This window comes from Chlamydotis macqueenii, chromosome 3 (genome assembly GCF_036417535.1).
Source record: "Chlamydotis macqueenii isolate bChlMac1 chromosome 3, bChlMac1.mat, whole genome shotgun sequence".
Taxonomy (NCBI): domain Eukaryota; kingdom Metazoa; phylum Chordata; class Aves; order Otidiformes; family Otididae; genus Chlamydotis; species Chlamydotis macqueenii.
Window position 1 is genome coordinate 104,036,446 of NC_141558.1, and position 25,894 is coordinate 104,062,339.

At 37.6% G+C, this 25,894-nt stretch overlaps 1 protein-coding gene across 1 annotated transcript in view; it reads right to left on the reverse strand.

Moving 5' to 3' along the window:
• Window positions 1–25,894, reverse strand: part of MAP3K4 (mitogen-activated protein kinase kinase kinase 4) — a 75,809-nt gene that overhangs the window by 31,970 nt on the left and 17,945 nt on the right. Inside the window, exons 3-11 of the mRNA XM_086745076.1 lie at window positions 20,220–21,601; window positions 16,144–16,383; window positions 8,629–8,775; window positions 6,584–6,741; window positions 6,058–6,174; window positions 5,592–5,691; window positions 5,419–5,502; window positions 2,928–3,194; window positions 909–1,058 (exon numbers count right to left, since the gene is read on the reverse strand). Of these exons, the coding sequence (XP_086601202.1) occupies window positions 909–1,058; window positions 2,928–3,194; window positions 5,419–5,502; window positions 5,592–5,691; window positions 6,058–6,174; window positions 6,584–6,741; window positions 8,629–8,775; window positions 16,144–16,383; window positions 20,220–21,601 (2,645 nt within the window). The remainder of the gene's footprint in view (window positions 1–908; window positions 1,059–2,927; window positions 3,195–5,418; window positions 5,503–5,591; window positions 5,692–6,057; window positions 6,175–6,583; window positions 6,742–8,628; window positions 8,776–16,143; window positions 16,384–20,219; window positions 21,602–25,894) is intronic.

Consider the following 25,894-nt stretch of genomic DNA (forward strand, 5'->3'; position numbering starts at 1 on the left):
ATAATTAACAGAAGTATTATGATGAAGTTTGTTTTTAAAATTCATCTCACTCAGGCAAAGACAGTGAAGAAAAAACTAACCAAACAAAAACATTCAACCAAAATCAGACAGACAAGAATAGGCAAAATGAGTTTTAGTATTTGTAATGCAACCAAGTCTTTGGCTGTATTTTCAGCCTGATACGTGGCATAGCTTCTATTGAATTCAGGGGGACCTGATACTGCAACTTCACCCTAACAGATCTTTGCTTTTCTGGGTCCTCCAAAAAAAAAAAAAAAAAAAAAACAAAAAAAAACAAAACCAAACCCACACACAAAAACAACCAAACCAAAACAAAAAAAAACCTAACCCAAACAAACCAACCACCCACAAACAAGCACAAAATAAACCCCACCAAAGAAAACTCTCATCCAACAAAAAAAATCCACCATCACAAAAAAAACCCCACACCAAAAACAAGAGCAAAAAAAATGGAGACCCACCCACTTTTACATCACAAAAGCAGCCACATTTTCCAAATATAGGAAAAAAAAAAAGTTGTTTCTTGCAGATCATGGATTTTTATGTAATTTATTTTTATGATATCAAACACTTTTGTCCAATTCAATAGCGCTCTCATACAAAGATGTATTTATTCTGTTGCTATTAATATTTCTGTCACATTACGGACTTGTTTCTCACTTACCCAGGTCAAAAATGATTAAACCAATGTTGCTCAAAAATACACTCACAAATCCTTTGCAAAAAAAAGAATTAAAATTGCACTGAAAGTGAAGTCCATAAAGGTTACATAAATTACATTGCAGAGTATATCATTAGCATTGCAATCAAGTCTCCTTACATATCTTTACCTATCAGTGAGCAAAGCACCATCAATTTAGACCAAGATACTATCAAAAACTACTTACCTTCAGCTGTTGTAGAGCTTTGGCGATGACTGGTTGGCTGGATGTCTGTTCCTGGTGCAGAAATACAAGCCCTTCAATAGACTGCTGGAAAGCTTTTCTCTGACTCACAAGGTGGGCAGATTGAATGACTACAAGGAGGAGGTTATCAACCTAGGAATACAAGATACCACTAGTTCTTATAAACAAAATCCTCTCTATAAAAACATATCAGCAAATTCCAACTGGCTATTTTTTTACTTCTAAAATACAGAAGACCTCTTTTGTTGCTATTCATTAAAACCTTTAATTCACACAGAAAAGCTTGATGCTGGCAATTTAACTTGATAAACTCTCATCTTATAATCAGAGCTCTTTTAGGGCAAATGCCACAGCAAGTTTTCAAGGGGAATGTACTCCTATTCACTTCTGGAAGGGTTAGGGAAACACTGTATTAAAATTATCTCTGAAGAGATAATAGTTATATACAGAAGTGCAGCATCTAAGCAGAATAATTATATTTTCTCAAAGAAGAAGGAGGTAACAATCATCACACAAGCAAGCAGGCTTTATCCAAGTAATGTACTACAGTTCAGGACAAAAACCTACTAATGAATAGGGAAAGCCATAGATTTACCACACAGTATTTGCTCAGATTTTGAAAATTATTAAAATGTAGGAATATGTTTTGGAAACCAGAGCTCTGATAATGCAGAAGTCTATAGAAGTAAACAATCACAGATGCTATTGCCTTTGCTGTGGCATTATGAGTCACATAGTAAGCTCTGCTGATTTCAATCTCTACACAATCCATCTAGAACAAGTTACTCACAAAACAAGACCGACTTCATCCAGATTTTCAATACCTCATCCTCAAAGAATATTTTCACGCTCAAAATTACTTAAATGTTGATAGGATTCTTCTATTTTATCAGTATTTTTTAAATAACACCTTATATTTTCTCTAGTTTGGAATCAAAACATGGTTTTTAAAAACACAGGACACAATCTTTCTGAAGGACATTGTACTTCCTAACCTTTTGATACTGAATTTTAAAAAATTAATAAACAGTGTTATACCCATACAAATATAAACATATACAAACCCACGGCGTTTTATGTGCACTTACATATGTCAGTCAGAATACAATTTGCAAACCAAATTCCATCTTTTGCTGTTTTCATTTTCTGAATGAAACGCTAATTTTGATAAGAGTCCAATCAAAGGCTATTTTTTATTTGTTTAGTCTGGACAGCAGACAAAAAAAGAAGTAACAGGCTTACACATTCAAAACAGCAGTATGTACAGGAGAGACGTTTTCAACTGCCTGTAATTGCTAGAGCCCTTTGAATGCTAGAAGACAGGCACAGTGACATGGAAAGTCACTGTTTGTGGACAGTAGAGCCCATTTATGGTAGGGAACCAAGGAACTGCATGACATACCAGAAGGAAAATTCACTTAAGCTAACATAAGGATATGAGAACAGGAGGGGCAGGCAGCTGCAGCTGCTAGAGCATAGCACAACTGCTGGCAGGGAACCCGTTGGCTTGGGATGAAGGAAAGTATGACTGGGAAGATTTCTTCCTGCAGAACTGCTGAACATCCAGTAGCTTCCACAGAAATTTAACTTTAAATGTCACAATTCATCCAGATCAAAAGAAACTGGTTTCATGCCTCACTGCATGGAAAGCACACAACCACCAAATGTTCTTGGGGACTGGTGACTTCTTAACAAAAGGTACAGTTTTCAAGATCTATCCAAACTTCTAATAATGAACACCCAAGCAGATATTGAAAGTATATCTTTAAGAAGTCCAACCCTGAAAAATGCACATTGTAGAGATTAATCCTTCTAAGAAATGCTAAAATGCATTTAATACTTGCGTTAACACAACTAATAATCAATCCTATCCTTGAATTTAAGTTTTTATTAACGACAAAAGGATACATGGCTCACTTAAATTACTGTGATTAATCTGAAAGGGTAAGCATTCATAGAAGTGTGGAGATTACTTAAAAAGGGGGAAAAAGAAAATCCCACCTGCATGGTGCGCAGCGTATCAGCAGTTTCTACTTGTGGCACTACTTTGATCGGCTGACCCTCCCATGCACTCCAGCTGTCATCTAATTCACGGTCTTTATCACTGCATTTGGTCATTAGTAAATAGGCCTCGTATGCAACTTCATCTGAATCTTTTGAGCAATCCTTTCCAGCAGCTGCATTGAGGAGCTGCAGTATCACAGATTTTTCCCCTGCAATACTATTTGGTACAAATACTTGTAAACTCTCGAGTCCAGGGATTTGTACCTGTAGAAAAAAATAAAAGTATACTGAATGAGTGAATCTCAGTGTCTGCTATGATAATACATATATGTAATCTCATTTAAGCAACAGGGAGAGTTTCTATCTTAAACAGAACTAAATGTACTAAACTGAATGTACTAAAACAGTACATTCAGCCATTTTTGCACTAAAAGTCAAAATGCATTGTAAGAAATTATGTGTCTTGAAATCCATGAGGTCACCAACTTTCAGTGGCATCTTTCCTTGCACCTTCAATTGATCCTTCCACATGCTCTTTAAGAAATCTCGTTACAAAAGAGTCCAGTTTCACATATATACTATATAGGTGTGTATACGTATGTATAAAATATATATACACTTTTAAAAAGTGTAACTTTTTTTACTTTTAAAAAGTAAAACTAATTGAAAACTTATGAAGCACACATTTTTAAGACTGGAATATTGAAAGAAGAAAAATTTCTTCAGGATCTCCAAGAATCCGCATAACATTTCTGAATGGCTACAAAAGATAAGAGTAAGCAAAAATATGGCTAAAAAAGTAATAAAGTATCAGTTATTCTTTCACTGTTCATGAAAGAGAGATTAAGTCCAATAAGTGTATATTCAATAAAATATACACTTAATATATTACTTAAAAACTACTTCAGCATTGTATCTGCTACATCGGTAACAACACTTCAATCAAGTCTGGCATCAGAATCAGGCTGTAAGAACAGCAAAACCTCTGTGATCTGACATGACATAACTAACAGTGAAATTTAATTCTCTCTTTTCAGAGTCTGATGTCATCAAGCTAAGGTGAAACACTGGATTCAACATTTTTACTGTTAGGCAGCCATACTTTATAGTTAAAACCATTATAATCAATAGGTCAATGTAAAAACTAGATACTGAAAGCTAAAGCAGTTTCCCAAAACTAATAAGCATCTGACTGAAAAAGCTGTTAAAAACTTTAACTCCCTACATGATGTTAGAGGGCCAGTATATGCAGTGTTAATCAGCAAAATGTGTGTAATTTTGAGTGGTGAAAAAAAGAGGAGAGGTAATATATAGAGATAAATCCTGAGATCCAATTAATATATCTAGATTATTTAACTGATGTGCTTACACAGATTTTTCAAACTGAAGATTGGATTTTTTTCTTCAAAAAATGTGCATAAGAACAAGGATACTACCTTTAACTAAAAGGTCTAACAAATTTCATACTGTGTCCTAAAGCAGCTAAGGGTGGTTACTTGAGGAAAAATATTTTTTAAATCAAACATATACTGATTTCCCTAACTCTTCTCCCCCTCTTAATCAATTCAGGGATCAGGGTCCTTCTGAGTGTTTAAAAACCCTTTATGATCTTCTCTCCTATGGATTTGTCAGTTTCCCCTCAAACCATTTTCTACTTTTAGCAACCACTTATATAAATCTAACAAGACTTTTGTCATGTAAAAGTTAGTGGATTATTTCCAAATTAGGAATTATATATATTAAACATATGGAAGGACAAAAATGAACAGCAGATCCAAATAAATTTGATGTGTTGAAGCAATTGATTTACTTAAATTCAAACTACAAAGAAGAGTTGTTGACCTACGAGTTTTTAAGGAATGAAGTGCAAAAGCATAGATATGGGAATTCACAGTGCAGTAAATATCAGGCGCCAAGAGTTTAACGTACTTTTGCTGTATAGCAGTTAACTATCAACAGTCACTCTGCAACGGAACGCAGTCCCTGCATTTCTCACATCCTTAGTACTCTCAAGAAAGCTCGCTAGAGCAGACCTCCACTCTAACATGGCTGTTTTATAAAAGCACACAAACACAGGTCCATAGTCTGAGATTATCTACTTAAAGATGTCCATTTACTCATGTATCTCTTTACCTCAAACTTTAAAGCACTTACTTTTCATAATACTCCCTACTAAGTGTTATTACTCCTTTCTCACAAATGAGTAAGTACTATTGTAACAAAATGGCTTTTCCCTAAGTCACAAAGAGAATCTTTGGGAAGACAAGGAACTAGACACTGGTTTCCCAAAACACAGACTAGCATCCTCACTCACACAAACACAGGTATAGAAAATAAACTGACTGCCAAAATTCAATACTAAAAACATGACATTTTACATGTTGAAATACAGATGTCATATTTAAAAACTGAGAGTATGCCAATAAATATCCTTTGACATTTTGCTTAGCATCCCCACTCTGCTTTCATGCCTCTAAATTGAATTTACCTTCACATACTCTTTTGTTTTCAGAGCATTCAGAAGATCTCGCACAGGGGCTGACAATGAAAATTCTGCTGCTATTTCAAGGTCCTACAAGTAATGACAAAACAAAATAAAACGATTTCAGAATAAATTTATTTAAAGCATATAAATAAGACAAAACTCTACTGTTAACTTACCTTCCTCAGCATTTTAGCAAAGCCAAGAGCTTTGGAGGCTCTTTCTCTAGCTTCATGAAACAGCTCTTTGAGTGCTCGGCTGGTCTCTATAACAGACCTCCTGAAACATTGGTAAGAACAAAGTGATAATGTTTTAATAATTTATATTGCATTTATATAGCTATTAGAAAATATGCATTATTTACATATACATCAATAGAAAGAGCATAGAAAAGACAAGTATTTACAAGCAGTTGACTGAAATAAATTGAACTTGTGCAAGTACATTTTTTATAAGGATATAAAAATTGAATTTAAAGAACATTACATAAACAATCTCTCGTACCCTGAACTAAAAAGAAGGTTCCTATGGAGTCTTGCATTTACAAAGTTTTCATTCTGAGAAACGAAACGCACTATGCTCCTGTCAGGGGTACAGAAACATGAGTAAGGGTGTTTATTATTATTAAGTCAAAGGGCTTAATACCTGATTTCATCTGATGCAGTACTGTCATCGGCACTGGCCCAAAATTCATCACAACTGTCTTGTAGTCCAGAATCTAAAAATATTCCTGTAGATTTCAGCAGCATTCCTGCAATATCACTGTAGCAACAGAAATGGCGGAACTTCAGAGTCTTATTCAGGTAGCATGGCACCTTAAACTTCTTCCTACTCTCTCCAATGCAAGAGAGCTGCTTTACCAAGCAACAGAAACAAGCCTGCAGAAACAAGCAGCACCTTGGGGGCCCTCAGTTACTCTACGTGCACAGGGCTAGCAGCAACAGCAACACTCCATAAAAGCAGTCATTCTTGGTATAGCTAGAGTAAGAGAAATCTGCATTTACTGGGTCCCTTAGCTATAATCATTGCAATAATCCATAAACTCACAGAGACTAGCAGCTCCTTACGCAGGCCTCAAGAATGTCAAACTGGGAACCCAGAACAAGTGCCGACTTGAATACGTATCTGGTACAAAACAACATCATAATCAGAGTAATTAAACAAAACCTACCAGAATAATTTTCCAGCTTGAGCTTCACCTCTTCTTATATAAGGAGTTATTTCTTTGGTGAAATTCCATTCTTCCTCCAACAGATTTTTTAAACTATGAGATGCTTGAGGTAACTGCTGTAGCATTTGGATCCAGCTTCGCATATAGTCAAAGTAAACCTGTACATGGCAACAGATAATTTAAACAGAAAAACTGTCACACAACGTGTAACTAAGGACTATAACTTCTCAAATTAACCAGCAATCTCAATATTATACAATTCGTAGAAAATATTTCTATATTTTTCTTTTGCTATGACTGAAAACGAGCTACACGTTTGCACACAAAAGGTGCAATTTATGGCTCAGGAAGTAGAAACTGCTACTGAAGTATTAATCACTATGTCTCCATGATACTTTTCTGAAAACATTGACAGTATCACCACCTTGCTTGCTGTGCTGCTATTCACCTTTGTATCAGTGAATATCCACAGCAGACAGTTTTTAAAGCTGAACTACTGAAAAAGAGTTTCTAAATGTTTTATTAACTAGATTATTCCAAAAGGTTTTATCTGAACATATCCTCCTGAATATGGAGAAGTGCAGTGAACAGGCTTCTCAGATTCTACATTATATCTTGTGTTCCTTTACATCAAGTCTTATCTCTCATCTTTATTTAATTATTATTGTTTTAAACCAACATAAAAATCCAGCTAAGTACAATTATTCTTGAAACATCTGCCCTTCAGGATCATACTGAATGGAAAAAAATTATCTGCAATTCGTTTTAGTTCAATAATCCATAACATCAATCAATGCTCCTCCTTAGAAATGGTTAAGACACTTCCTATTGGTTTTAGGTATTTTCTTAACCTTCTGGTTTCGTACAAGTTTCCCCTTCTCTCTTTGCCCAGCTGGCCCAGTCTTCTGACAATCTTGACCATTCATCCAATCTTTCTCCCATGCTGCTGGCACTACAGTAACCTGCAACTCTGAATAGGTACAAACTGTGATTCTTCGAAATCTGATATATTTATTTATATTTACACAGATCTGTTACCATCCCTTTCAAGACCTACAGAAAGTAAAATCCTTATACAATTAAAGCTACTGCCAAAGTTCAAGCTCTTGCCTCAAAGTACAAAAAACATTACAGCTACCTAAAAAAAAAAAAAAACAAAACAAAACAAAAAAAAAAACCACAAACAAAAAAACCACAGCTAAGGAACTTCAAAATGGACAAGATGAACCACTTTCCTTTCATCTAGCCAGGTAACTTCTGCTGGATGTTTCTAGAAATTTCAGATGGAGATGAAGGTAGGCACTCAGCATAAGAAACTTTATGTAAAATCGTACATTTTCACCATTATAGGCAATGAAAAATATGTCATAGGAAAATCCATGCATACTCAACAACAGACAATGCCAACAGTTTTGCTGACGAAACACTACTGATGAGTAATACCTAGGGTTCCCCCCACCTCCCCAGAATAGCGAGGACAAAGCTCAAATAACTCACAAAAGAATAAATCATTCACACCCAACGGAATAGTAATTTAAACTACATTTACTAAAGAATATTTTATTTAATATCTTTCAGTGGTCAGGTATTTGTCTTGAAAATACTTCTTGGTGTTTAACTTATTGCAATAATGAATACACATTAAAAATAAGGTATCATTAATGGATGAATGCAATACCAAGATATTAAGACATTATGTTAGTCAAACAATTGTATTTGGTTTTTCATTAAACACTAAAAGGTTATTAATAGTTTAGTTTAAATGTATGGAAATTATAGTTCTATCTATCAACTTTTTTATTGTAAATACAGGCCATTTATAAGTATACTGTACCACAGTTCACTAAACAAAAATCAGTATTGCTAAAATGGCAGCGTGCTACCTTAACATAATTTTATTGTTTTAAAGGACTTGTAAAAGTAGCACAACAACAAAAAAATTAGCAAGACCTATATCCAACAAGGACAACAGATTTGTATTAGTAGTATTCAGATACTTGTACACTTACTAGAACTCCAAATATCTTCTCCTTTTTGAAGCTTACCATTAACATTTTATGCAGGTCCTCTTCAAAAGAATCAATGTTGTAATCAATCTTTTGTAAGTCATCTAATACCTCCCGTAACATAAACTGGTAATATTGCTTCATTAACAGGCCACCCTTCAGAACCTCTTTACACTCTCTCACTAGCTGCAAGAGAAAAACCCAAAAACTGCCATCAGTCAAGACATTACTCTCAAATTCTCCCTGGGAAGTGAAAGCTCAATTTGTCAGTCCAGTTTCTCTAAATATGTTAGTTTATCACCACATAACTTCTACAATTTTTAGAAACTAATACAGTCACTCTAGACGTCTGCAGGAAAGATGCGCCAAGCTTTCCAGGACTATTTAAGTGCCATCACACCGCTTGCCACATAATTGTAAATAGAGATGGAGGCAGATGTTTCTGACTTCATTCCCTACACAGGGCCACAACAAGCAACTTACTGGACAGTTAAAAGTTTACAGTAGGGAAGACAGCTCACAATCATAAAATCAATAGTTTAAATGGGAGCTAGTTAGGAATAATATGCAGATGCTTAGAGACTTATGAGAAATGTTTTACTACAGGAAATTCATCGTCAATCTATTGGACAGGTGTCCACAACTCTAAAACCCGTAACAGATCTGAAAACTGCTAGCATTTCATTTGTTGCTTCCCTGGGCAAGGCTAACACAAGGAAAGTTATCTTTTCAAATCGCAGAAGTGGTCACTTTTGGCCAAAAAGCTGTCATCCTTTCCTGAAAGCTTACAGCTTTTCTTCATTTGAAGAAATGTGCACAAACCACAGACATCAGAGCACACAAACAGCAAGAGTGGTTTCAAACCTACACTAACAAATGCCTTTCTTTCAGAAGGCCTTCCAGTGCAAAGTGTGCATTCTTCTGAAATCATTATCAGTTTCCAGGTCTGACAACCCGTGACCTTTTCTGAACAACAACTTAAACCAAGAGTTTGAGAGGTGTTCATTTGTAGGGTCAGAGGGAATGGAATTGTTGGTTGGTTAATCTGCATTCTCACATCTTTTATAATGGCTATCCTGACAAAATAATACACCTATGTAGGGGATTCAATGTACAAGAAATTATAATGGCACGAAAGCAAAAAACATGTAATAATGTCATTAATATGACAAGAGTCTTTGGAACCCTTTATACAGCAGAATACGTTACACTGTGCTCCCCCATATACAGAGGGAACACGGGTAATAATATTCTGAACTCTGTAGTTTAAATCTTATAAAAACTTAGGTGAAAAAGGGAAATAAAAAAAAAAACGTATTTTTTTATAAGGTGGAAATCCAACAACTATACATTTATATCCCTAATGTGTCATAGAACCATAGAATGGTTTGGGTTGGAAGGGACCTTTAAAGGTCATCTAGTCCAACCCCCCTGCAAGGAACAGGGGCATCTCCAACCAGATCAGGTTGCTCAGAGCCCCGTCCAACCTGGCCTTGAATGTTTCCAGGGATGGGGCATCCACCACCTCTCTGGGCAACCTGTGCCAGTGTTCCACCACCTTCATTGCAAAAATTTTTTTCCTTTATATCAAGTCTGAATTTGCTTCCTTCTATTTTAAAACCATTATCCCTCATCCAACAGGCCCTGCTAAAGAGTTTCTCCTTATCTTTCTTACAAGCCTCCTTTAGTTACTGGAAGATCGCTATAAGGTCTCTGTGGAGCCTTATCTTCTCCAGACTGAACAGCCCCATATATTGTAAAATGAATGTGCATTCTTCACTCTCCACTCAATCACATCCAGTGTACTCTGTGTTAACTTGTTGGGGTTTTTGCCCTTGGTTCCAGAAAGAAAAACATAACTTGTTCAAAGATTTTTAAAGTGTTACTTAACTAGCCATTATTCACAGAGACAGACGGGACTTGGCAGTATCACTTACCCACAAAACTTTACTATATATAATATGACATATCTTGCAGATATACAACCAAAGTTCACTTCCAAAACTTGCAAAGAGTAACATTTGTCCATTCCAAAATAAAATACTCTCAAAACTTCATTAAAAGTAGAGATTTTTTTTGTTTAAATAATATTGCTATACAGTGATGTGTAGTGCTATTGAAAAACAGAATGCAAAAAACTCTGTAGTGTTAATTTGAAGTGTCAGCTTCTGGAACTGAAACTCACAAGGCAATATGCAAACAAAAAATATGGTCTACAATGAGCACACTGAAGAACATGCAGCTCAAACTGTAAATATTATCCCCGTTACAGGCTTGTTTGATGGGTTGCTTTTTGTTTAGAGAGTTTGTACAAGAAATTATTTTCTGCAAGCAGGTGGGGCAGGTCACACAGCCTCGCAGATACTGCAGTTTAAAGCAAGAAAGTTTATATTAAGTTTTCTGGGGTTTGGTGGTTTGTTTTCTGACACGCTGCGCTCCCCCCCACCCCAGTATTTACTTGACCTATAAAATAACAATCACCAAACATTCACATTTTTCTGTTCCAGTAATTTCCAACATTTACATCACACCTACTCTAAGTGACCTATGACTATATCCTATACACAAAATCTGATTAAGTGCAATGGAGTAACTAGTCAGCAAGTACATTGTGACCCTGCTCCAAGGTCAGTCACTTATCAGAAACCAAGCAAGTGTGACTTTTCACTTTTCAACTAGGTCAAACTACCTTAGAGTTACTGCATGCCACAGACTACAAGAAGTCTGCACAAAACATTGATGGCTGACATGAGGACTGTTAACCCAAAAAGTCCAGGAGGCACCACATGCTGTTAAGATCACCTATACAGAGTGCTGATCGTCAGATATGGTTTCCCCAAATCGAAACACACATCCTTTAGCTGGCTGCTTCTTTAACCACGTGTTCAAATATCACCTGGTTAATGGGTGTGTGGGTAACAGAATTGGTAATTAAGCACCTGCATCAACATAAAATATGCTATTGTGCTTTAGGTTATACACTTAAACGGGTGCTGATGAAGAAGAAATTAGTTATTTGTAAATTGTATTTCTTTACTATAGTATCCTATAATTTGGAACTAAAAATCTTCTACCAGTATTGACTAATTTCTCCACTGATTTTCGTAAGGAAGAAGCTTTTATGAAATGACAGTACCATTTACTACCTTTTTGAAGATACACTGGTATGGAAAGATCCAGAAAGATCTGATAGTTGTTTTGCCAAAGATCATGGTGTTGTAAGACACTCAACACAGGTTACAACAGACAAAGAGTGTCTAATTTAACCACCTAAAAGAAATAATCCATGTCCACATGCACATACACACCCTCCTGCCCTCCTCCACTTGTCAGCACAAATGCAGAACTTGAGAACCATCTTGAACTGTTCAGGAACTACACTGCCACCACAAAATGGCAAATGGCTCTCTCTGATAACACAGGATCATCAGGATCAAAAAAGCTGTTGCTAAAAAGTGAAACATGGATGAGATGGTTCCAAAAGGGGAAGCTGGTGAGAAAGGATGGGAGAAAGTACACTGTAGGAAGCATATAAACTGTGCTGTTTTTCTTTTTCTGTGTACACTTTTTCTTGCAAATTAGATGTAAAAAACAAAAACCAGAATTGTCTTTGTAGTAATCCGAAAATTTAACCTCACCTTTGAAAAGGTGAGTATCAGGATGCATTCAAACAGTGCTGCTACACGTCAGTCAAATGGTACCAAAAAGCAGGAGACACTTAAAAGGTCTCCAGTGCCCCAAATGACACCCACTAGGTCAATCACTATAGAAATGAAACCATGCTGTGCTACATGCACAGGAAGAACAACTCAAGGGATTGGGTTTGTTCAGCCTAGAGAAGAGAACACGCAAGGGGAACCCAATCACAGTTTTCCAATGCCTAGATGGTAGTTACAGAGAAAATGGGGGCACTCCTTTCACAAGGATGCACAGTGACCCAGCAAGACACAACAAGCACAAGTTGCTTCACGGAAATTCTGTCTGGATACAAGAAAAAAAAAAAAAAAAAAAAAAAAAAAAACCTTTACTAGGAGAAAAAAAAATAAACCTTTGGAACAGATTAGCTGGAGAAGCAGTGTACTCACTCACTCACTGACAGTATTCATGATCTGGCCTAACAAAGCCCTGGATAACCTAATGTAGGCCCCAGCTTCCATAACAGAAGATTGGACCAGGATATTTCCAACCCAGACTTCTCTGTAATTCTGTAATATTCTATGAACTTGCAGAACAAAGCAGACCCCTAGACTCTGTTTTGAGCCTGCTCAAGATTTTAGGAATTACAATTTTTCAGGAAACAAATATATCTAGTTGTGAAATATCCTCCACAGCTCCTTTGCCTATTCAGAAGTATTGCGTAGGACAGTAAGCATTTGCTGAGTTGAATTCATTTTTTTTCAATGTAATTAGCAAGACAATATACACCATTAAAACAGTCTGTAACAAACACATTGTTTTCCAGGAAGAAAGTGTCATTTTTTCTTAACTCAAAGTCCACAAGAACATAAAAATCTAAGGGAAAAAAAAAATAGCCCCAGCCTCAGGGAAAAAGGACATCTTGTGCTTTACAGTACAGTATGATATACTCTATTTTACTTTGACTGTGACTCTTAAGATTGAAATTGTAGGTACTGTGCTTTTGGATATATGGGTATCCAAAATCCTAGTATACCAAGGAAGGAAAAAAGGAGGGGAGTAGGGGACAAGGGATGGAGAAAAAAAAAAAAAAAAAAAAAGAGGACTGAAATTTATTTGGGACCATAAAGTAACCTAGCAATTGATTTTGGAGCAGCAGATAACTGGAACGTGAAATTATATTCACCACCTCTCTGGGCAACCTGTTCCAGTGCTTCACTGTCCTCACTGTAAAAAACTTCTTCTGTATGCCTAGTCTAAATCTACCCTCTTTTAGTTTAAAACCATTACCGCTTGTCCTATTGCAACAGGCCCTGCTAAAAAGTTTGACCTTGTGTTTCTTACAGGCCCCCTTGAAGTACTGGAAGGCCACAATAAGGTGTGCTCAGGGCCTCCTCTTCTCCAGGCTGAACAGCACCAACTCTCTCAGCCTGTCCTCACAGGGAAGGTGCTCCAGCCTTCTGATCATCTTCATGGGCCTCCTCTGGACCCTCCCCAACAAGTCCACAACCTTCTTATGTTGAGGGCTCCAGAACTGGACACAGTACTTCAGGTGGGGTCTCATGAGAGCAGAGTAGAGAGGGAGAATCACCTCCCTCGACCTGCTGGCCACACTTCTTTTTATGCAGCCCAACATAGGATTGGCCCCTTCTGGGCTGCAAGCACACATAAACAGCTCATGTCCAGATTTTCAACCACCAGCACCCCCATGTCTTTCTTGGCATGGCTGCACTCAATCCCTTCATCCCTCAGCCTGTATTGATACAGGGAGTTGCTCCAATCCAGATCCAGGACCTTGCACTTGGTCTTAACTGAACCTCATAAGGTTCGCATGGGCCCACTTCTCGAGCTTGTCAAGGTGCTCTGGATGGCATCCTGTCCCTCAGGCCTGTCTACCACACCACTCAGCTTAGTGTCGTCTGCAAAACTGCTAAGCTGTGAAAACATTCAGCTGTTGACCACTACTCTCTGGATGTGACCATCCAACTAATTCCTCATTCACTGAACAGTCCACCCATCGAATCCATCTCTCTTCATTTTAGAGGGGAACGGTGTCAAAGGCCTTATAGAGGTCCAGGTAGATGACATTTGTAGCTCTTCCCTTGCCTACTAATGTAGTCACTCATTCATAGAAGGCCACTAGGTTTGTCAGGCAGGACTTGCCCTTGGTGAAGCCATCCTGGCTATCTCAAACAACCTCCCTGTCCTCCATGTGCCTCAGCAGAGCTTCTAGGAGGATCTGTTCCATGATCTTCCCAGGCACAGAGGTGAGGCTGACAGGCTGGTAGTTCCCAGGATCCTCCTTTCTACCCTTTTTAAAAATGGGTGCAATGTTTCCCTTTTTCCAGTCACCAGGGACTTCACCCGACTGCCATGACTTCTCAAATATCATGGAGAGTGGCTTGGCAACTACATCAGCCAATTCCCTCAGGACTCTGGGATGCATATCATCAGGTCCCATAGACCTATGTATATTCAAGTTCCTCAGGTGGTCATGAACCCAATCTTCTCTTACAGTGGGAGGGACTTTGCTCCCACAGTCTCCACCTTGCAGTCCATCCACTTGAGAGGTGTGGGAACAGGGGTTACCAGTGAAGACTGAGGCAAAAGTGTTGTTGAGTATCTCAGTCTTCTCATCCATTGTTACCAGTTCACCAGTTACGCTGATCAGGAGGGGTATACTTTCTTTGACTTTCCTTTTCTGGCTGACATACTTGTAGAAGTCCTTATTCCTTGCATCCCTTGCCAAATGCAGTTCCAGTCATGCCTTGGCCTTCTTGACCCCATCCCTACACATCCGGGCAGGGCAGCATCCCTATACTCTTTCCAGCCTCCCTATACCTGTACCTGCTTCCACTGCCTGTGTATTTCCTTCTCACCCTTTAGTCTGACCAGCAGGTCTTGACTCAGCCATGCCAGTCCCTTGCTCCCTTGCCTGATCTCTTACACCTGGGGATCAAGAGCTCTTGTGCTCTATGGAAGACATCCTTAAAAATCCACCAGCTCTGCTCTGCTCCCTTGTCCTTGAGGGTAGTTTCCCGGGGGAGGGGGTGGTCCTATTGACTAACTCCTTGAAGAGCTAGAAGTTTGCTTTCCTAAATTTATTCAGGGTCCTGACCCATTTCACTCAGGACTGCAAACCACCAGTGCATGATCACTGCAGCCCAGGCTGCCTCCAATCTTGACATCATCAATTAGCTCACTTGCATTGGTGACCAGCAGGTCTATCACCTGGCTTAAGAAGTTATCCTCAATGCATTCCAGGAGTCTTCTGGACTGCCTACAGCTCACCATGCCACCTTCCCAGCTGATGTCAGAGTGGATGAAGTCCTCCAGCAGGTCAAGAGCCTGTGAGCAAGATGCCTCCTACAGCTGGAGTAAGAAGGCTTCATCAATAGGCTCCCCTTGATTGGGCAGCCTGTTGTAAACACAAACCACAAGGTTCCCTTTGTTGGCTTGTTCTCTAAATCTCACCCATAAGCTTTCAACCTACTCATGGCTATTCTTCAGAGACAGCTCTTCACTCTCATTTCATTCATTCATCTTCACAACATTTCCTGATGTAGATGACAACACTTCCACCCCTCCTTCCTCATCTGTCCCTTCCGAAAAGCCTGTAGCCATCGACAGCCACACTCCAGTCGTGGGATTCATCCCACCAGGTTTCTGTAATGGCAACTATATACGACCAGTTGTTTACTATAGAAAAACCAGATCTCCATATGAAATACAAGACTATTTAGAAAAGTTACTCCATAATTATACATTGTTATTTCTTAAACTAATCCTCTTTAAACCAACAACCTTATCGTAAGGAAATGGCAAAGTAATTTCAAATAGCAAAAAAAAAAAAAAAAAAACCAAAACCAAACCAACAAACAAACAAACAAACAAAAAAAAAAAACAGTTGAAGCAAACCTGTTTAATACTCAAAAGAGATGGTTCCCCAGCAGGTCTTTGTTCCAACCTTAGTTTGAGACATTCATGGATAACATTGAGCAGGACTCGGCAAAGAACTAAGAAGGCAGGTTCAAAAGATGGTAAATCCATGGATTTCAGCTCCTCCCACGATACAGTGCTGCATTTTTGCTCACAAGATGGGGAATTTAATAACTGCACGTAATCTGAACACAACATGGGATCTGGAAATTCTGAAAACTGTAACAAGAAACAGGTATCATGAAAAGGATCCTTAAATTTGTTGGGATAAAGTAGCTGTTTTTTTCAAGTAATATATTTACTTTTCATTTAATGAAAATTACATTTAAATGAAATTACATTTCTAATTAGAGAAAATAGTTGAAACTATCTGAAATACATATCCTATATATCTAAGCTATATACCTTGTGATAACATTCTAAGCAAACCTTAGGAAGAAAATACACTGCAACATGTGTGCAGCTCTTAAGGATAACAACACACTCTATATCATTTAAGGATAATATTTGTTTCAGATTAAGTTTGCTTTATTCCAATCCTCACTTCACAGCTGCTGACTATGACACCTGAATATCCTTCATTCATATATTACACAACCAGCACTTTTTAGTTTTTTATTCAGTGTCAAATTTAAATAACATGACTTCAAAGGAGGGGAAAACATTACCAGATGTTAGATTAAATGATAAAGTGCTGCCTAGAAAGTAAAAAATTTTAAGCCACTTTTAAGCTTATTATCTAGCAGAAAATAATAAAAACAATAAATTGTTTATTTCTTTACACCTACACACACATTTTTTACATTTGTGCCTACAGTGCTGTACAAGCTCTGCTTTCTCAGAGGAGCCACACAAAATCACAGCTACTGACAAAGTCAGTTTTCCTAATGTTTTTATTTTTTAATATTGTGATGTTTCTCAACTGTCATGAGGGATGGAATAGCAAATTAATTACTGTCTAACGTTGGCACAAAACGTATTATGCACTGCAGATTCTTAAGTGGTTTATAAAGCCAGAGCTAAAGGCTTTTCTACAAGAAGTTTTCATTACTGACAGATCATTAAAACACTACACTTCTACAGTACAACAAAATATTTAAGAAATACAATCCCCATCGTGATGCAAGTATAGCGTTGAAAATTTAGTTCTTAAAAGAATATTAAAGAACTAATCTATAAGCAAAAATAACACAATTAATTTGAATATTCTGTAAGATTAAGGATATTTTCTAACACTAAAGATAACAGCAGATGACCTTAGGGCTAAAATTTTGTTTCTTAACTCAACTAATCTTAATCTTCAATGGGCTTAATCCAAAACGTTTCAAGTGCCTACCAAATACCCCACGAAAACAAAGTCCACGTCATTTATTGAGATCATACATAAAATCCATACTAAAGTGCAGCCACTTGAATAAACAACAAACAGGGTACACAGGCTTAAACATTGTTCTACTAAAATAGTATCTCTGATTTTGTAAACTAAAATAAGAAATAGTAGCAATTTTCTTTAAGAATCGAATCATACAACTTTCACACGAAACAGACTCTATAGTGCCTAAAGCCGTGCTAAACTATCAGCACCTATGATGAATGAAACTTTTTTAAAAAAAACACTAAAACCAGCTGTCTGTGTAAACATTTACAGATATTTAAGATGGAATGAGTATTAACATGCATACAGTAGAAGAATCCAGAAAGCACACTTTAGATGAAAGACAGTGTTTAAGTTACAACAGAAACACAAGTACGGCCAGAGATTTTAAAGTGTATGTACGCACATAAACAGTGAGTCAACAAAGAATAACAAAATACTAACAGCTCTGGCTGCATCCAAACATCAAACTGAACTGCATTAAAAGAATCCAAAACACTACATTCAAAGTATTGTCAGATGCAAAGATGAAGCGATTCAAAATAGTCTGTTCTGTTGTAGTCTGACGTCATCTTTTGCGGCAGTACATACCACACTTTCGACAAATGGTATTTTCTTTTTTTGACAGCATTCTTTTAATTTGGGGGTAAGAAAGAAGTTTATAATTTTATAATAGTCACCTTTAGTCATAAAGTCATTTCTTAGAAGAGGTCAATATTCCAAAGAAAATGTAATAATTACTGGAAATGAACATTCAACAAAGTCGCAAGGGTAGAGAAGGAGGGAGAAAAGATTAACCTTACATCTTACACAAGTATCCAACGTCAAATTACCAAGTTGTTTAACTCCATGAAGCTGCACCAAAGACTTTAGCTGCTAGTGTTTCACTAACTTGTTTTTAGAGTCCTTATGAAGTCAAAGCATTTCCGGTATTTAGCAATTTCAAAAAATAAATTCAAAGTAGTTTTCAATATTCCCAAATTATCTTTTATTTCCTTTGCTTTTTAAAAATAATTCTACCTATACATTAAGCTGAACTTTTTATCTGAGTATATACGTGTTTGGAGGTACTTTTGGTTAACACAAGTTGAAACCACTTGGAGAACAAATAAAAAAATCAACTAATAGCTTCATTTTTTACAGTAATATCTACACCAGCAACAGCACAAGTAAAAACTTTTTCAAAATCAAGTAACTTTATAAATTCCTTCATCCTAAAACAATAACCTCCAAGATAAACAATTCTTGTTTCTTTTGTAAATGTGACAGTCAACACGAAAATGAGCAATGTGTCAAAGACCACACACACGGTATCCATATCAGAATAGGTATGCTTGCTAAGAAACTCCTTCGTTCAGCATCCGTGGTTAGGCTCCACAAACAGTGCCACTTTATCGCGGAGGGTAAGTAATCCTTACTACTAGTTCCTCTTAATACAAAAATATCTACAAGCTAGGTAACAGTTTATATTAAGAAACAATATTCTGCCTTTAAAGGATTAGTGACCAAAACTCATCATATGAAATTTCAGCTACTGTCCTTCGTTTACTGCTTATTTCATATTTTTGCTTTTATTAAATCAATTAATTAAATCAATAATGATCCTTAATTAAGAATATAAAATGATTCAAAGGAAAAAAAATAAACTAAGAGGCAACTGAAGAATGCAACATGTCAACATGACTTGCTTTCATAGATTCAAAGATTCAGAGAGTCCATTCATTTACCCAACCTGGCCTCAAGCATAACGTGCCACCACAGTACTTCATTCATTTAAATGAGGAAAAACCAAAACAATAGTGACATTTTCATAAAGGACGTCTTCAGATATATCCAGTCATGAAGACAAGAAAAAGAAAATAGAATCATAGAATGGTTTGGGTAGGAAAGGACTTTAAATACTATCTAGTTCAACCCCCCTGCCATAGGCAGGGGGACACCTTCCACTAGATCAAGTCACTCAAAGCCCCATCCAGCCTGGCCTTGAACACTTCCAGGATCAGGCATCCGTAACTTCCCTGGGCAACCTGTTCCAGTGCCTCACTACCCTCACAGTAAAGAATTTCTTCCTTATGTCTAATCTAAAGCTACCCTCTTACAGTTTTAAAGCCACTACCCCTTGCCCTATCGCTGCATGCCCTTGTCAACAGTCCCTCCCCAGTTTTCTTGTAGGCCGCTTTTAGGTATTGGAAGGCTGCTGTAAGGTCTCCCCGAAGCTGCCTCTTCTCCAGGTAGAGCAACCTCAGCCCTCATCTTGTCTTCAGAGGATAGGTGCTCCAGCCCTCTGATCATCTTCGTGGCCTCTGAAAATGACCACCTCCACAGCTAATTTTTCTCACAATTCAACTTTTGTGCCTAATTTTCCACTGCAATTTTTCTGACTTATGGCTTTATACATTAGAAAATGTAATGAGCAAAGATGTTATCATAAAAAGACATTTTTAATTACAAACAAGAACAGAGAACTAGCTTGTGCTTCACACAACCTCTAAATCAGGTCAAAGGACAGATTCATTTCAGTGGAAGTAAAACTGGGCTCTTAATCATAACATACACTATCTTTCAAAAACCAATAAACCAACCAAAACTTCCTAAGATCTCAATTCCTCCAGTTTCAGTTAGAAAAAAAATACAGCAGAGGAGGTACTCCTGTTATCCATTTGCGCTAGCAGCAACCTACCTCCAGCAGGTGATCACTCCTTACCAACGCCATACGGGCCCTTTGCAATGAACCATGCATTAGCTTGTGCAGTCTTAAAATTAGCTTCCTCAACCCCATTTGCTTCAGTGCTTTATCTACAAACGGCCTGTAAATAGAGGTCAAACAGTGTTGACTGCAGCTGGCCTCAGCACTGCATTCTGGTATAACCCAAGAGGTGGAGTCATCCTCAGATTCAAGCCTATCAAGCCTCCTTAAAAAATTATCCTGAAAGTCAAAATTTGGCTTATTAGCAAAATTGTTCTTGATGGCTTGTCTAAGTTCCTCAACATTCTCCTCAGAAATTTGTTCTTCACCATCACTCTCCTCTGTGCATGTTCCTGAGGATTCCTTTACTTCTGTTTCCCTATCAACTTCTTCATCCTCTGGGTCATTGACCTTAGATGGTCGAGGAGAAGGAATTTCAAACACTGGCCAGCCAATGTCAGAAAGATTTTTGATGCCCAATACAGTTCCCATAATCCTTAGTTTTTGATTTAAGTCTTTTGTAATATTTAACCATAAACAGAGTGCCTGCACTCTGTCTTGGAAGTCCTTTGCAGCATACTTTTCATAGTCCTTTTGAAGAGCCTGCAGAGATGGATAAAGTGCTTCTATATACTCTAGCAGCTCCATTATTCGCTTTACTTGCTCAAATGAGACCCGCTGGCGATGGAGGTGTTCATGGTAACTTGAGTAACCCAAAGCACTAGTTCCATGTGTTGCTTTGCAAACTCCTTCTCCTGAAGTACCATTGAAACTGGCTCCATTTTTTACACAGGAGAAGCTTCCATAGTTCACTTTAAAGGTGAGGATTTCATTGATGATATCAGGGATAGCTTGACGGGCTGCATAGAGATAGAGGTCTTGGTCATTAATGCTCCGGCCAGCATGCCAAGCTTGCAGCTCCAGCCAGATCAGTTCATTGGATCGGTTCAGCCAAACAGAAGAGGTGTTTTCCTGTCCTCTTTGTTCCCTGTCCTTTTTCTTCGAAACTGAGGTAAGTTTTAACAAAAGCCGCAGGGTTTCAAAGAATTTTAGGCGGTCTGCTGGGCAATCAGACCTAGAAGTCTGGCGTGCAGTTCTGGGTATTGGCATGGGCACAGAGACTGGAAGCTTAGCATTGCTACAGCCAAGGCTGAGGTAAGGCTTATTAAGATCAACATCTGGAATTGTTTTTTTTGGCAGAGACCCACCAACTGAGTCTAACATAAATGAGCACTGCACATTCTTCTTGTGATCTCGTTCTGTTGTCCTTAGGGTGTCTCGGATCTTTTTCCCGTGCTTATAGCTGTACTCCTCCACATTCTCAACCATTTTTACATTGTCTTTATGCACAGACTGAGTTGGCACGCTCATCTTTTCTGTAAGAAAAGAAAAAGAAAAAAAAAGAAATAATGTGACTGTATCAACAAGAAAAAGGATCATTCAATCAAGCTCCCAATCATACTTCTTAGGTTGAGCATAAAACATTGTTTAATATCAATAAAACAAAACAGGCACAGGTAGAAGTAAAACGTAGTCTTGGAAATTACCATTAGTATAGCAAAATCAATAGTAGCATCAAAGGATTTTTTTTTTTCTGCTCTTGCTTTACTTCTTTTGTAGAAAGCACCTCAGAAAATTCTCATTATCCTGAGTATGTCATCCACTGAGAACTGAGTATTATCAAAAGAAAAAGAATGGTTTCCAAGTTCATTTCCCATACACTTGTCACATCACCTCTCAAACAAAAACTCAAAATGCAACAGAGTACTATTAAGGTCTCCAAGTCAATCAGAATTAAAGGGACTCCATTGCATGTGCAATTTCACAAAAACTAGAGCATGCACAGATTCTGAAATTTAGCTTGACTGATCGGATCCTGGCTCCTAGCAGGGTTGATCTTAGGTCTGGGAACCCCTCTGTAGTCTTAACACCAGAAGCCTGCTTCCCTACTCTCCCAACACACAAACACTTGCCTTCTCTCTTACCACATAACAGCAGCCCTTTCCTGCCTAACGGTGCAATCTGCTCTTCTCTTCCTGTTCTTTCCTCAGGAGCAGGAGGCTTTATCACTCCTCTACAGCACTAACAAAAATGCTTCAATCTAGGCTTTGCACACCAGGACAGGAGGAACTACTTGGTATTAAAACAGTGCTTCTCTCTCTCTCAAAGAATTAGCAGCAGGATGGAGAGAAGCATCTGTATGTAGAGTAGCTGCAGGCAAGGGATCAGCAACAAGCTACTTGGTCACAGGGCCCCTGCTTATTCAAGAACAGAAAAGCTTTTCAGAACAATAGCTGAATACTTGGTCTTCTTTTCACTGTTCACTGTGACTCTAAGGATTATCTGCTGCACAGAGCTCACTCCTCACTCTAGAAGTAGTAATTTCCTTAGAGACTTTGCTACTGTGCTCCTCACTATAAGATCCATTAACGCCAGAAATACTAATAAGCTTATTTGCAAAACTGGCTGCTCAGGGGAAGATAAATATTATTCTCTTTCTATATAAGGAAAATCAGAGAAAGACTCGTCAAGCCAGTATACTTTCGGGTGCCAAAAACAGAAGAGCTATTGTTCAGCATTTCAGAACACTGAGCACTTCGTGTTCAGCGCTCCCTGACTTCCATTGCACCTTGAATTCTCAACAGTTTGCAAACCACATCCCAGAATCTCTAACTTGCTTCTACGAAAACAAGAAATAGACAGAAGATTTTAATTTGTGCTATTTGCCTAGCAGCATAAAAAAAAAATTGTGACAGAATGCTGTTATCATATGATGCACTTCACTGACAATTATCAGATGGCCCCTCATTCTTGTTTCATTCACTACGTATCTTCCAGCATCTGCAACAAAAGAAGGTACAGTCATACAGAAATCTGTTTCCTTCATCACAAAATTCAAAACAACCTCTACTCATTTAAGATAGCAGATCTCTGGAAAAGAACTACATTTGGCAATGTAGCTCAAAGACTATCAAATGTATGCACACAAAGGCATTCATTGTATTAAGATTTGTTTGAAACAGAAGTGGAGAGGTATGTGGTCAGAGCACTTTCCTTTGCTTGTTTCCATTAAAACTTTGGTTCCAGTTGTTAATGAGCAATAAGAGAGTTAATAAGGCTATGGCCTGCCACATGGTCTCTTTCCAATTCCCATATCTAAAAAATATAATTGAGCCCTTGCTGTAGTTGTGTAGGACACAATGTGTACAATGGCACTTTACTCTGGGGGAAAAAAAGAGAAATTGCATTCTGAAGGATATGAGAAAGAAGAAGAATCACAAAGTCATTGCAGAAACTCTTCCTTGCAAATATGGATTTTATTAATGCCTCTTATACTATTTTTTAGTTCAGACATTCATACATCTTTCTCTGAATAGCTACCAAGTACAATAGTAAATGACATAAAAACCTAACTCAAACACAGTTTTCCACCCAGAAATGGAAACTTACCAGTGATTCCAAGAAACTGGCTATGGAATTCACTATCATTGATTTTACACCTATTTACTCAAACAGTACTGTCAGGCAGCAGCATCTCACCCTCACCAGTTACTAACTCATGAGGTTAACCAGCACCAGACAGAACACAAAACTAAAGGTCCAGCCGAGCATATCGCTTGAATCCTACGCCACAGCTGGCACTGCGACAAGGAGGCACCAGTCCAAAAAGCTAGGACAGGCAAGCAGGGGGAAGATGCGCTCTGCGTTGGCAGGAAAGAAGAATAAAGATGAAAGAGGCTGGCAGAGATGAAACACACACACACACATCCTCCCTCTCCAGACTCTAAGGTAGTTTAGAAATTGATCAAATTTTAACACCATTTTGTTGTTAAAGATGTTGGTGACCTTGCAAAACAAATTAAAACCTTGACACTTTTAAAGATCACTTTCTGAACTTACAGTCTAGCTACTTAGGAGGTCCTCTAAACCCATTCAGTTTGTGTTTTAACACGTTATTCTCCTTCAATATTAATCTTCAGATTCCTCACTCCACCAAAACACATTGAAAGAAAGGTAAGTTAAAAATATGATTCATTATTAGACATTCAAAATGCCCTAATACTTGAATATTGATCATTCTTAAAAAAGCCCAGGCACAATAATCTAAAAATTGTTTCAAAATCCTCTCATTTTATCAAATAAACAGGCTGCAATGATTCAAACATGCCTGACAATTAATTCTGCAATAAATGAGTATCAATGTTACAACTGTATGAGTTCTTACTCATAATTTTATCACTGTTTTGTAATATAGGCTTAAATTAAATTAATTTGTAAAACAAGTTCAGCTGTACTAACAAATTCTGAATTACAAACACCTTTAGTGCTACATGAGGGAGCTAAGTTTCACAACAAAGCCAACAATCAGTTGGTGAGAAAGGTCACATGGCAGAGTCCAAGATCTGGAACAGCTCATTAAAAAACCCAATAATTACAAAATCAACTTGAGGAACTTGATGGCAGTAAGAAAGTGGGAAGGACAGAGGTTCCCCTATAAGTATGAAGTTGCAGAAGTTTCATACTAAAAAGCAGACAGGGCTTGCTTCCCCCCCCACATAGTCCACAAAGCTAACACTTCAATAAGAAAGCAAAGATCGCTGGACTGACACTGCATACTCTCAGAGTCAGAAAAATCAGGCAGGAGACACATGTATGTCTTAAGAGCAACTCTGAAATGTGTTTAGCTTAGAAAACATTAATCTCATGGGTCTTGGGCTACAGCAGAAACAGTTCAGAAACTACTTCAAACGGATTATTGTGTCAGTTTATTTTTTTTATACTAAATGCAAGTTATAAGAAATTTGGTGTGACAGAAACTAAACAAACATTGGAGATGCAAGTAAGCCAGCCCCTAATGCCCCAAATTCTATCAGCTGCTTAAATAAAAGCAAGATACATTAAATCTGTTAAATGTAAACATCTGAAAAGTTATTTCAAATTTAGTTTTCAAACTGATTAGTTACATCAAACTAACCCCTGAAATAATTCTGTAACTGAATTAAAAGCAATTCAATCTTAATAACAGCATATGCATATACATTCAAGGTCAATCAACTAGTTCACTTTGAAGTTAGTTGTTTTGGGGTGGGCTTTTTTGGGGTTGTGGTTTTTTTTCCACAATACAAATAAATTTTCTGAGATTGTACATACAGTTCATGTTGTTTAACTTTGCAGAAAAGATATTTTACACAATACAACACTGTCCAATTCATCAAAAAAAAAAAATCCGAAACATATTTTAAGCTACACTCACAGCAACCAAGAACAGGCTACTACTATTCCAGAAGCAAGAGCCATTCCCTTCAGAAGCAGAAAGAGAGACCTTGCTCCAAAAACTCAAAATCTATTAGCAGGGATAAAACAACAGCTCCCTATTTCTCACAAAGGTATCAATCCTCAATACGTGCACAGCACCAAAGGGTTACTATGGAACATGCATTATAGTTCTTTCGTTTCTCTGGTTTGAGACTAACCTTTTTTTTTAAAGCACAGAAAAGAAACAAGAAAAATCACAGAAAGCAAGGAAAGTTATTACATAACTACCATATACAGAGCTAAATAAGGTTAGTGTTGTGTTAGAAGAGTTTAACTTAGCCAAAAGGTACAACTAAAGGCCAGTAAACACAGCTAATTGGCAAGTATAACGTCATTTTTCTTCAATATAGTTT